This window comes from Letharia lupina, assembly GCF_014066315.1.
Source record: "Letharia lupina isolate WasteWater1 chromosome Unknown contig_2, whole genome shotgun sequence".
In the NCBI taxonomy this organism is placed as follows: Eukaryota; Fungi; Ascomycota; class Lecanoromycetes; order Lecanorales; family Parmeliaceae; genus Letharia; species Letharia lupina.
The window spans coordinates 500,079-513,726 of NW_023502971.1; the positions used below are offsets into that span (position 1 = coordinate 500,079).

At 41.8% G+C, this 13,648-nt stretch overlaps 5 protein-coding genes across 5 annotated transcripts; 4 read left to right on the top strand and 1 right to left on the bottom strand.

Moving 5' to 3' along the window:
- Positions 1-212: 212 nt before the first annotated feature.
- On the bottom strand, positions 213-1,835 carry HO133_004278 (uncharacterized protein; the record flags this gene model as incomplete). The annotated part of the gene is made up of 1 exon (XM_037295197.1): positions 213-1,835. One exon carries the CDS (start codon positions 1,833-1,835, stop codon positions 213-215), a length of 1,623 nt encoding a protein of 540 aa, XP_037157198.1.
- Positions 1,836-3,360: 1,525 nt separating this feature from the next.
- Positions 3,361-3,570, top strand: HO133_004279 (uncharacterized protein; the record flags this gene model as incomplete). The annotated part of the gene is made up of 1 exon (XM_037295198.1): positions 3,361-3,570. One exon carries the CDS (start codon positions 3,361-3,363, stop codon positions 3,568-3,570), a length of 210 nt encoding a protein of 69 aa, XP_037157199.1.
- A 519-nt stretch (positions 3,571-4,089) lies between these two features.
- On the top strand, positions 4,090-4,781 carry HO133_004280 (uncharacterized protein; the record flags this gene model as incomplete). Its single annotated transcript, XM_037295199.1, has 2 exons — positions 4,090-4,630; positions 4,687-4,781. 2 exons carry the CDS (start codon positions 4,090-4,092, stop codon positions 4,779-4,781), a joined length of 636 nt encoding a protein of 211 aa, XP_037157200.1.
- A 1,255-nt stretch (positions 4,782-6,036) lies between these two features.
- HO133_004281 (uncharacterized protein) lies at positions 6,037-7,085 on the top strand (the record flags this gene model as incomplete). The annotated part of the gene is made up of 2 exons (XM_037295200.1): positions 6,037-6,321; positions 6,513-7,085. 2 exons carry the CDS (start codon positions 6,037-6,039, stop codon positions 7,083-7,085), a joined length of 858 nt encoding a protein of 285 aa, XP_037157201.1.
- A 253-nt stretch (positions 7,086-7,338) lies between these two features.
- Positions 7,339-9,709, top strand: HO133_004282 (uncharacterized protein; the record flags this gene model as incomplete). Its single annotated transcript, XM_037295201.1, has 2 exons — positions 7,339-9,353; positions 9,403-9,709. 2 exons carry the CDS (start codon positions 7,339-7,341, stop codon positions 9,707-9,709), a joined length of 2,322 nt encoding a protein of 773 aa, XP_037157202.1.
- Between the last annotated feature and the right edge of the window lie 3,939 nt (positions 9,710-13,648).

A 13,648-nucleotide genomic window follows, 5' to 3' on the forward strand; every position in this document is an offset into this window, starting at 1 on the left:
AGCTCTTTATATCAAGACTAGCATAGATGCGATATTAGTATAGGTGAGGTAGAATAAGAATAATAAGGCTACCGAACGATGTATGTAGGAAGGAGGCATGATATAGTAGGAGATGTCTCCTGCCAAGGCACTAGGCCATAGGGCTGAGTGGTGTGTCAAGGGTACGCTCGTAACACTTTGAAGCAGTCCTCAATATGACAAGGTGTACCATTTTAAGACCGCACAAAAACTTCTGGCGCCTCCAGATCTGGATCATGCTTCCATGACAAGAAGTCGGCCGGGCCACCTTCGGCGCCTGCAAACGTTATCCTATATATCTCCTCGCCGGCGTAGGTAAATTTAGCGCGCCTCGCCAGGTCGTCCCGCGAGGTAAACCAGACAAAGGTGTCGGCGTCGTAGTGCCGAAGCCGCCAGGCCTGGGAGTTCCGTCCCTGGAACCGCACCTCGAGCGCGCGGCCGTCCTTGACACCAACATCGAGGCGGAAATTGCCTACGGAATTGTGGTACCGACCGGCGTACGCCCGCCACGGTCGCGGAGGGCCCCTCGCAGTGGACGGGGGGTGATCCAAGCTCTTGCCGATAGCTTCATTGAAGCGGATGTTACCGCGGGCGGCCTCTCGGGCGAGGGTCGGAAAGTCGTGGCGGCGGTTGTCGAGTACCGTCTCCAAGATGAGCTGGCTGATCCAGTCGGCGCAGTCGCCCAGTCCAATGGAGTTCGTGAGCACCACGATGGCGTGCCGCGTCTCCGGGAGAAGCAGCAGGGCTGACGTGTAACCTGCCAAGCTTCCCTGGTGGTAAAGCACTAGATGCTGCTGCTGCTGCGTGGCCGGACCGATGGTGGGCATCTGCTTCACAAACATGCCGTTGCAGCCGATCGATCCTAGTGTGCCCGGCAGTTGAGTGCGGGCCCACCCGAGCCCGTAGCTTGTCTCGCGATATTGCGGCATGGAAATTGCTATATGGCTCGACATCTGTGTCGCGATGCCCCGGAGTGGTGATGCGTCTGCAGAGGCTGCTGGGGAGGCCAGATCCCCTCTCTGCGCTTCCATCAGAGCGGCACACCACTTGAGCAAATCGTTCACCGTCCCTCGCATCCCCTGCGCGCCGTTCATGATGCTCCCATCACAGGCTTTCGGCACGGGCAAAGGGTGGAAAGAAGCATTGTCAAGCGCGGCGTAGGGACTGGCAACGTTGTCATCTCGCACCCGTTCTCGATCCGCTGATGTGCGTTTCATATCCAGCGGGTCAAGGATCCGACTCTCGAGATAGGAGCTGTAACCCACCCCACTGAGCCGTTCGATCACATCGCCTGCCAGTGTGTAGCCCCAATTGCTGTATCGGAATGCACCGCGAAATTGGCTAATCGGGAGCAACGAATTGAAAGTTGGGATTGATTGATCGTTGCTGAGCAGTAGCTCCCCCCCGGCGCCATACCAGATCTCATTTGGCCGCGCGATAGATGTCCTGTGCGCCAAGAGATCTACAATGGTTGCTTGGTCATTAAATACGGGTACAACACTGTCGATATCGGAAAGAAGCTCGCAGACCTTGGTGTCCCACCGAAGTTTGCCGTCCGACACAAGGGATCCGATCCCTGCCGATGTAAAAGCCTTAGTCAACGAACCGAGGCCGTAGACGGTATCGGAATCGGCTTTGATCCCATGCTCGACATCTCTGTAGCCATAATTGGCAAGATAGAAGCCAAGGATCGGATCAATGACTCCGAGAGATACACTCGGGGTGCCACCAATGGAGCAGATTTCCTCAATGAGTGGCGCAAGCGACGACAACCTCTCCAACAGAGCAGGTACTGAGCCAGCGCTATTCATCGCCATGAGCAAGAGAACCTACGCCACATGTTAGAAGAAAGAAATAATTACGGAGGCATCCGTCGTTCGATTCAACCTTGTCCCGCTCACCACCAGGTATCAACCAATTGACCAAAAAGTGAAAATAAATCTGCTCTTTGTGAATTTGCTCGTAGGCCAAGAGTGTGATTGCGGGCAGCTGTAAGATCGGGTGAGAGACATAACTTGTTCCATCAAGATGGGCGATGTGACCGAGAATGGGTGTGGGTGTGGGTGTGGGTGTGGAAGACCATCACACTACAGAGGTCTGCACCGAAAGTCCTGCACCCGCCAAGACTCTTGCGCTCAGACTTCGGATAACGCCCCACCTAAAGGGCTACCTGGACAATGCGTCTGGAGTTCTTCGGAATCGCACCTAGCCCTAGCCAGGTTTCGGGGCTTAATGCCTCTATCAAGCCAAAAGAAGTACCTAAAGTCCCATCCATGCGCTGTGAGAAGATATTTCTAGGCTTCCCCTCTACAGGGCCGCTTTCCGAAAGTAGGGTTAGGGCTGCACTAGTGCGGGTGCAGGACTTTCGGTGCAGACCTCTGTACGAGGTTGACCAGCGACGGAGTATTGAAATTTAGACGCTTATTATTCCAAGGCGCATCGACTTATAATGTAAGACGCTAAGTGTAATTTACCAATCTCTCGATCAGAAAATCAGAGCGGGGGAAAAAGGATCGGCGATGAGAGGAATGGAAAAATGCCTCACTCAGAAAAATGCCGTACTTACCGATATGGAAGACCGCGTATATCGGGGCGGGGGGAGCTGCGGAAAGTAAATTCGATCTATTGCGTGCGTGCGTTGCATTTTCTGGCTGACGAATCAGACGACAGTGCGTGGATGAATAAGTAGTACGTAAGTTGTCTCGCATATGCGAGCCACAGAATAAAACCAAATCATGCAGGTGATATCTTATTTTCCTGGAGCTGGGAGGGTCTCTAATTGCTTAAGCGCTACGTCGTCCTATTCTAGTAAATAAACCTTCGCTCTCCACATACTATCGTCACATCGCAGTCTGATCGGCTGTCGATTCTCATTCTTCTCCAACCAATTTTTCTTCACAGATAGAGCTAACACTTATGCAGGTGATGTCTTATTTTCCTGGAGCTGATAGATAGGTAGGGACAAATAGCGAGGGTCTCTAATTGCTTGAACGCTACGTCGTCCTATTCTAGTGGATAGGCCTTCGCTCTCCACATACTATCGTCACATCGCAGTCTGATCGACTGTCGATTCTTATTCTTCTCCAACCAATTTTTCTTCAAAGATAGAGCTAACACACTGCTCCGAAGCCTCGGGCTCCCCCCTCTCTACATTTCTTTCCAATATTAAATACCTAGAGAGAAAGAGAAATAGAAAGGGAAAACAATAAATCCTCCACCCAATCCTCTAAGGTTGGATTTTCCCCTCTAAAGCTCTTCACAAGGTTCACGTACAACTAGGCCTATACAACATCTACTCTTTCGGACCAAAGGATATATAAGAACGTCACTTTCATCGTCACGATGCCTCAAGTCCAGGGTGTTAAATCCAGTAACGGTGATTGCAAGAACGACTGGGCTAAGAAGGTTGCGCACAATGTCCAAAACGACCAGCGCCAGCAGCCGTGGAAGACGGCCTTTGGCGACGAGACTGTGAACAGCAAGGTCACCAAGGAGACGGACTACGCCGTCTACAACTCCGCAATCCCACAGGTTAATGGCTTGGCTGCTTGATCAAGGGCGGTACGAAAGATCTTCCATGTAAGCCACATTGAACTGCCAACCGCGAATAGTAATCTGTGGCTCATACAAACCCGTATCAGCGGGTAAGCAGTGGCCACGAATTGGGTAATGGAGGGGGGGGGCTCGGCTTGCAGCCTTGGTGGATGCAAGTTCATGCTTGGAAAGTCGTCGCCGCTATCTATTCCGCTAGTTATTCTATGTTCGCGAGCTGGTAGGGGGAACGGACTTTTGGGGGAGTAGCGGTAGCACATACTGGAATCAATGACATAAAATCTGCAATACCGACCAGACGCACCAAAGCTGGACCAACACTGCTGCTCCTTCCCTGTTACAAACGATTGCACTAGTGACTCGGAATGTAGTGATCATCGATACAATCTTGTCAAGAGTCACATGCATACCCGGCTTCGACATTCCCATTTCTGGGTTCCAATATTTTCTCGGCTTTGTCCGCACTATTACTCTTCCCACCCCATCCCAACACATCTTTGAGACCCTTAGTCCTTCTCTATGGATGAGGAACTTCATCATCTAAGTTTTGCGGATGAAAAGACCCGGCTTCATTTCCTCAAATGGCAGGACCTATACAAAAGGGAGAAGCCTTTTCAAATCTACATTGACGTCCCGAAAGATGCCGCCGACCAACGCCAACACAACCTCGTCTTCGAAGAAGGTGAGGTGACAGTTATAAAGAATGTTCGAGGCCACGAAGACGATTATTCTCTAGATAAGAACGGTTTCTGCTACCTCCGTCACGGGACCGCGCTCGAAGCGTCTCGCTTTTATGACCGGGACGCTGTCGAGGAAACCTACTTGCCAGAGTGCGAGGAGTTACTGAAGAGCTCGATTGAAGGTGTGGATCAAGTCTGCATTTTCGACTGGAGGGTACGTCACCACCATCCATCCTCCCTGACCATCGAACGTAGTCAATCCGTTAACACTCTCCCGCACCCTCAGATTCGGTGTAACGATCTTCGTAAGTACGAAGGCACCAGGATCGATTTCAACAACCCGGTCCAACCTTTGGGGCCCGCGACACATGCCCACATTGGTAAGCACGTTGCCAATCACTATCGATCTCCCATGACGGTTCTGATCAGCCGGCAGACCAATCGCCGGCGGCCGCGCTTCGACGCGTGCAGTTACACCTACCGGACGAAGCCGATCGTTTGTTGCAGGGTCGTTTGAGGATCATCAAGTGAGTCACTAGAATCGTTCATGCCTTGTCTCTCGATGGGCTGTCAATGGCTGACTCGTCCGCCAGCATCTGGCGACCGATCCGGGGCCCGGTCCAAGACTGGCCGTTGGCCATCTGTGACGGATCGACTGTGTGTGGGGAAAGTCTTGTAGAGACCGATCACGTCAGGCGCCAATACGCGGGATGCACGTTGTATGTCCTGTCGGACAAGAACATGAGGTGGTACTTCATGGGTGGACAGAAAGACGACGAGGTTATTCTTTTCAAGAATTTCGATTCGGAGCCTGAAGTTGTTCCTTGTGAGGCAATTTGTGTTCCTTTCCCCGCCGGGGTTTCGAGTCAATCCAAGCTGATGGGTTGAACGACAGATGCGCCGCACGCGGCTTTTCCTCACTCTTACACTGTTAACAATGCGCCTCCAAGAGAGAGTATCGAGGTCAGGGCCCTGGTCTTCACTCATCCATAGTACATAGACAGCCTCACATATGACCTTATGGGGCAAGTGTCCATGGGTAAAGGTTTTAGAGACGCAGATTCGGATGCAGCGCCAATGCAGAAATCATGGAATACTGTTGCATATTCTATATGCGGTTTAAGAAATGACTTGCACTTGCTACATAGGATTACTCTTCAATTCATCCATAAATTAGTGGGAGAACAATGTTATATTAGCTTCAGATGTACAACGTTGTATCGCGAAAGCTCGTCTTGCCGCTACATTCCCTGACCGGTTGTTGTCTATAGTATTCAAGGTGGATTCCCCCACGCAACCACTATCTTCCAGGGACCCCACTCGGTAGGCGACCAGCTTTGGAATTAAGATTGCCATGCCCAGGATCTTCGCCATGGGGCAGAAGGCAAGCGCTGTTTTGATAGGACAGAATCCGACGGGAGCTTTTGGCGAGCTGCGAAAAACGTGGCTTGGGAATGCATGGAGCCAGCACAGGACCCAGACCCAGACCGATTCTTCCCTTTGGATTAAAGCAGCAGCCTGATAGACAGTGCGTAGAGATGAAGGGCCACTGCAGAAGCCTCAGACCCCAATGCGAGGTGTGGGACCGCGGAGCAGCCAATAATCCGAGCCAGTCAAGTTCGTTTATTATTACTTTTTCAAACTAGTCATGCGGTGAGTGCTGGCGGCCTCAGCCTCTTCACATATTGGCACGAGACTTCGATAGGCAAGGAAAGAGATTTTCCTCAATGTCAATTTCACATCTAAATAAGCAAAATCATTTTCTTTCCTTTCATTTTTGCTCAGTATGGCTATGACTGTTCACTACGATGGCAAGCCAGGCGAGGCAACCCTTGCAGATTTGGTCTTTGTCCACGGGCTAAGAGGCGATCCGATCGAGACCTGGTCGAAAGGATCTGTTTGCTGGCCTCGCGACCTGCTGAAGGAAGACATCGATCGTGTGCGCATCATGTCTTGGGCGTACGACTCCGGGGTCGCACATTTTCTCAAATCGGCCAGTCAAGTTTCCATTTTCGGCCACGGGGAAAGCCTGCTGTCCGATCTGGCGGAGCAGAGGCTTTCCCCACAGCAGGTCTGTACTTTTGAAAGGATTATTCCATCGTGAGCGACGGCTGACGCTCAGAAGGCTATTCGCCCAATCATCTTCATCGGCCATAGTCTAGGAGGGTTGGTGATCAAAGAGGTGATGTCTTCTTTCTCCGAGCGTTGCTATCAGGTCAGACGAGAAAAGTCGGACTAATACATTGTTTCTTTTTACAATAGGCACTCATTCGATCTGCTCAGCTATACAATCACAAAGAGAGCCTCGAACTTGGCAGGATCTATCAATACACGAGGGGTGTGGTGTTCATGGCAACTCCGCATCGGGGCAGCGGCAAGACGCCATACGTCGACATTGTTGTTAACGCCGCGCGGGTGACTTTGAGGAATCCGAACAAAGAGCTGCTCAACTCACTGCGAGAAAATGCCGCGCCACTCAACCAAGAGCGCAAGACATTCACCACAATCCGGGATCAGGTCCCTATCGTTTGTCTGTACGAAGAGAGCGCAACCACGCTTGGCATAGTGAGTGCGGATGCGAAGAAGCGGCAGACTCTCGTTGATTTGGTTCACAGATTGTCCGCCAAGACTCGGCTTGCTTCGATGGAGTTGGGATTAGAGGGGAATCGTTGCCGGGAGATCATAGTGGAATGTGCAAGTTTTTCAGCCGAGAAGATGTGGGCTACAAGCGTACCATGGGCCACATCCGGAGGCTTGTCGGGACCTGCCACGCTGGGCACGGTCCGCTTCGGCACCCAGACACAGAGAGATCTGTGGTCCAAGCATCAAGTGTAGTCCCTGATCATTTGAGGGTTGAAGGACCGTCGCGAAGTGAGTCTTTCAGTGACTTGGTTGGAAGTACACACCCAACTAGCTCGTTCAATTAAGTCTCATATGGCTTGCAGATGCAGCCACAGAATCGGTGTATCCTCGTATTCACCCGAAGTATGACCAGAGCTATAACTCGAGCATTCCCATCTACTTCCTTCCAATTAGAATTTCCGGCTTCTTTAGTCGAGCGGAGGAGATGCGAAAAATAGATCATTTCATGGAACCTCTTCTCCCAGAGCTCCAAACGGCTCGAGCTGACGTGCCACAGTGCGTTGTAACCGGCATAGCAGGTGTGGGGAAGTCGGCAACCGTCCTAGAGTATGTTCACAGCCACAAGCGTCGCTTTGACATCGTGTGTTGGGCTTCAGCAGAGAGCAACATCTCCATATCCGCATTTTTCTTAGAACTGGGTGAACATCTGGGGCTATTCTCCCAGGACGATAAAGGTGACAGAATCTCAAAAGTCAGGCATTGGTTCGAAAAATGCAGTATGTGTACTATGCGAAACGCTCCCTCGTATGAGACCATACCCGACTCACTAACATCATCTCGAGATATGCGCTGGCTGCTAGTGTTCGACAATGTGAAATATCAGCGAGATATCTCGCCCTTCGTGCCGCAGTCAACAGTCGGATACGGCTCCATCATTGTCACAACCAGAAACGCTTTTCTCGAATGTCCAGGAGTTCGGGCCGAAGTCATCATCCATCCTTTCTCATTGACGCAGGGGGACGACTTCCTGAAAAAGACGCTCGATTCACGCTGTGTGAGGGCCTCAAGCTGCCCAGAGGTAGAGTCTGCCGTATCTCATCTTTGCGGAGGACTTCCGGTATTTCTTCGCTTTGTTGGGGATTTCATGGCCACCTACAAGTACTTTGAATCGACCTTCTGGAGAGACTACGACGAGCTGAGCCCACCGTGGCTGGACATTAGATTTCGAAATATCAACACTGATGGAGGCAAGGTAGAGCTTATCTATAACGACGTGCTGATAGATTTGTCGGCAAGAGCGCGCGATACGATTTGCGTCATGTCACTTTTGAACGGGGACTCGCTCTCTGATGCCTTGATATCTTCTTCGCTCGACGGCAGTCGAGACAATATCGGCGTCGTCACTAGACCTAGGTACATACCCTCTCGAATTAGGATCCTCCTGAAAGCTGACACGGTCAGGGATACTTCTAATCATGCGGTGAGCCAGGAGCTGGAGCAGTTCAGCCTCGTCAGAAGAGAGTACAGAGGAGGTGAGACCGTGTACGTTATGAACCCAACAATCCAGATGATAGTACGGTATCAAATTTGGAACATGTCCCTGCAAATCAGACAAACGATCTTCAGAAAGGCCTTTGATCTTCTGCGGCGCAGGATGCGTAAGGCGCTTTCATTCCGCGAGCCATTACCTTTGTGTGCTTCTGATGTCTCTGAACCATGCCGTCATGTTGAAAAACTACTTTCCGCCGCCAAAAAACTTCGGCTTCCCTTGGAAGAAGACTTTGCGGAGCTCCTGTACGACTGTGGCTTTGCCACCTGGCAGCAGCGTTCACATCCCCAACATGGTCTCAAGATTCTGCAGGAAAGCCTAGTGATTTTGGACGGGTTGGTAGACCCTACATTGTCAGATAATCGACTGAAGGCTGGCATACACACCATCCTGAGCCGTCTCTTCCTCGATATGGGGACGGAGTTCGGAGACAAAAGCAAGGAACACATTCAACAAGCTCTACATCTACAGACCCTAGTTAAGGAGAGAACCAAGCCAGAGGAACTGACCAGAAGACACGAGGTCCACTATCAGGCTGCGCGGACTGATCTGGCGACGACATTGCTCGACGCGGACCTGGCCGAGGATGCCCTGCCCATTTTAGAAGATTGCCTGGACGTCCACAGTAAATGGCGCCCAGGACAAGAAGTGCCGTTCGACAAAGCGAAAGTCCTGTACGGCATCGCGATGTGTCATATGATGAAGGGAAATCATATCAGAGCTCTGTCCTGTGCACGCCAGGGGAGTACAACACTGTCGCTGGGGGGAACAACAAATCCAACGGAGAGTCAAGAATTTCCGCTGGCATGTGTGTTGCGGCAAGTGGGCAGGTTCCAGGAAGCCCTGACCCTCCACCATAGGGTGTTGAATGCTCGCTTAGCAACATTTGAAGAAGCAAGTATCCCAGTCGCTCAAAGCTACTATGCGCTCGGGACGCTGTATGCCGAATCTCAAGATTTTCGTTTGGCAGAGTAAGTTTCCGCCCGATCAGAATTTGGTCCTTTGACTCAACGAGCTCAGGGACGCCTTGCAGAAGTCACTGCGCGCCTCCATTCAAATCATTGGCGGCGCCGGAGACCTTGTGGCACTGGCTCGGCTCCGGCTCGCTCAGGTCCTCCGGAGTCTTGCCCGCGCACCGGACGAAGAAGCCGGGACTCTTGCGGCCAACGCGAGACTTGCAGCAAAAGCCACAATGGAAAATACGGACGACGTGTCTTTACTTGAACAACGACAACCCGTGCTGGAATGTCGATGGGTTGGGGCGTCACAGCATGCAAATGCACCACCACTACAACACTTTATCGTAGATGTTGGAATCAGCCAATAGAAGGCCAGCATGGCTATACTACTAAGTTCTAAATATGTATTATAACTACTTCTCATAATAACAAATAGCCTTAGCGTAGGCTTTACACTATAAATAGGTAATCTATCTCTGTTCTTCTTATATCCTTCATAGAATATTATAATAGAATAACTATTCTATATAATATAAGATTATTAAATATATATATTATCTAATAGATTATAAGCTTAAAATTTCGCTATCGTAGTCTCTATATCGTTAATTAGAAAAAGCTATCTATTTAATAAATTAATATTATAGAAGTTAAACGAATATTTTTATAATCTTATTATATATTTTTTATTTACTTTTTATACTTCTATAAATAATTATATAAGATAATTATTACGTAGATATTTAATATATACGTAGCTATATTAATATAAATCTAAGATTTTCTAAAGACTAAAGTTTAAAAAGTAGAAAAATTATTAGTCGTAATTAAAGAAGATAAAGAGTATCTTAAAATACTACGATTTATAAGACGTAGTTAAATAAAAATTAATAATATTTCTAAATAATTTATTAGAGAAAGTAATTATTAAAAATATACTAGCTAATAAAATCTAACGTATAAAAGTTATTATATCGAAATCTATTAATTAGTAAATTTTAACTTATAAAATTAATATAAAAATCTAAAAAGATCTTAATAACTAAATATTAAAACTTATTTACTTAATATAAAGATAAATTAATCGAAGTAATAGAAGATAAAGAAGTATCTATAATTAAATAAAGTAAACTCTAAATAGACTATATATAAAGACGTAATTTATTAACGATTAGCTAATGAATATAGACTATAAAAGACGTAAAGTCGTTATAAAATTTAATAGTATATTTAATAATAGAAATTAATCTCTAAGAAATATTAAAACTTCGAAATATATAAAATAAATCTATATTTACGAAGTCTCTAGATATAAAAGATATATTATTAAAATTAAATTTTAAAAGAAATTTCTAATATTATTAGAATTAGCATAGATGCGATATTAGTATAAATAAGATAGATTAAGAATAATAAGACTATCGAACTATATAGATAGAAAGAAGATATAATATAATAGAAGATATCTTCTATTAAGGCTCGCTAGTTATAGAACTAAGTAATATATTAAGAATACGCTTATAATAGTACTTCTCTCTCTTAAATAACTATAGTCTTTATAACTAATAAATTAAAGATATATATTTATTACTTATCTTATATCTTTAAATATTTATAATTAGTATAAACCTTAACTAAAGAGAATTAAGATTTTAAAGATATAGTTATATCTCATTTATATATTAATAAGATTCTTTAAATTCTTCTCTCGTTTAACTTATCTACTATAGGCTTTTAAAAGAATTAAATAGTTTTATTATATATATATATATTATACTCGCTAAAAATCTATAAAAATAAAGAATTTTTAATATTAATATATTAGATTAAATTAATATTTTTTTTAATAGCGATAATAATAGTAATATAATTAATACCGTATCTCGAAGATTCTATTAGCGCGTTATTAATAGTACTTTATTATAGCATTACGAGGCTTTTAATTTAATAAAAATCTATAAAAAATTAAATAGATAATAATTAAAAAAGAATTTATTATATAATAACTATCTAATATAATAAAGAAGAAATTAATAAAATAATATAATCTAATTAATCGATATCTATCGAATCGAATCGAGTCGTAGACGTTAAAACTTTAAATTAATATTAAATAATTCTAATATAAGTTTCTTTATAGAGTATTATATAGTCGATATTAATTAAAACTATTAACGACGATAATAAGATTTATAGATAACGTATTATAGCTTTAAAAGTTCTTTAGATATATAATAATTATTACGAGCGTACTCTATATCTCTCTTAATATATTATTTAGCTCTATAGTCTATTAGAGTCTAGCGTATCTTAATAGAGTTATCTATTATTATCTAATATCTTCTATCTATATAACTATTTAATATCTAGTTATCTTATTTAATATATCTATATTAATATTATATCTATATCGATTCTAATATTATAACTAAGTTATCTTACTTACTATATTTAAATTAGTAGATAAATTTAAGAAATCTATTAATAAAGACTTTAATAAGATATTAAGTTAAGTTATTATATTTCTAAGTAAATCTATTATATAGATAATACGTTATAAAAAGTATTTATTAAAATAGCGTAATAGTCTTATAATTAGTTAGAGAAATAAAGTAATTATTAAATTAATTAATTTATACGACTAGTAAATTTAAAGAAATCGCTATTTAATTTAATAATTATATAATTAATCTTTTAAGCGAAGTAAAAGTATTTAAAAAAACGATATTTGAATTATCTATAGTTTTTATAATAGTCTAAATAATCTATAAACTAAGAAAAAAAGTTTTTATAAAATATAATATTATTTTTTAAATTTATAGTAAAGTCTTATAAAAGATATTATAAGAAGTTTTTCTTTTCTCTTCTTCGCTTAATATTTATAATATTAAAGAATTGAGAGAAATAATATAACTCTCTTATCTTTATTTTAAAATTATTATTTTTAATATATAATTAAGTAAGATAAATCGAGTTAGTAATCTTTTTATTTAGATATTTAATTAATAATAGTTTTTACTATTTAACGATATAGCGAAGAATATCGCGATTATTATAAATTTATAATAGATTATTAGCGTTAATTAATTATGTAATTAAGTTAATAAGAAGCTTAATTAATTTCTTATTATACTTCGTAACTTTCGCTATTAATAAGATTAATTTCGAGATATAGCTAAATAATATATTAATTTTAAGATTAAAAAGAATAAGATAGTAAATTAATAGAATAAGATTTAATAACGTTTAAAGTAAGTTAGTATTAAGATTAAGAAGCTATAAGAATATAATAGAGAGCTTCGATAATAGTTAATAATAATATAATTAAATATATTTAAAAATCTATAAATTACCTCTAAGATATAAGCGTTAACCTTACTAAAGCTCGCTTAAATTCTACTTTTTATTTATAAAAAAGAGAAGTTTATTAAATTATCGAATTCTCTCTTCTTTATTAATAATAAAAATCTTATATAAAAGAATTAATTAATTAAAATAAAGGAAAAGTTATCGAGTAATAAGAATTATTATTCTATTAAATTATTTTAAATTATTTATCTTTTATTATATATAGATAAAAAAGCGATTTCTTATACTCTAAATAGAAGATATAAAAATATTATAAACTTTTATATATTAATTAGCGAGATTATAAATTAACTAGCTAAGATTTATAAAGAAATAAATTATTATAAAAAGATAAGATATAATTATAATTTTCTTTAATAGATAATTTAATTCTTTAATAAGTTCTATATAAAACTCGTTAAACTCGATTTTATATTTAACTATAATAAAATCTATTTAAGAAATAATTTAGATATTAAGCTATAAATATATATTTAACTTTATTTTATTTTTATAATTCTTTCTAATTATAAGTCTATATCTTTAAGAGATATTAAGAAATATCTTATTAATATATATAAAAGAATAAGATAGAGTTAAGCTAGAAAATCTTGAATTTATATATATAGCTAATTATAAATTCGATAGATCTACGCTTTTTAATTAGATATTATAGATAAATAAATTAGCGTTCGTAACTATCAAAATCTCGCCCTTCCGCGCCTCTCTTATTAAAAAAATAGATATATATTATTAACTCATAGAATAACTTTTTTATTTTCTATTAAAATTTTAATATTTTTTTTTTAAATTTTAAAGCGCTATTTATGCTTTTCGAATTTTTAAGAATTTTGAAATTTAGTCTTATAATTATTAAAGCGTAAGGAATTCAAATATCGCTTATCAAAGTTCGCTCACCAAAGATCGCGGACAGCCGAACAGCCCTAATCAAAAAACAG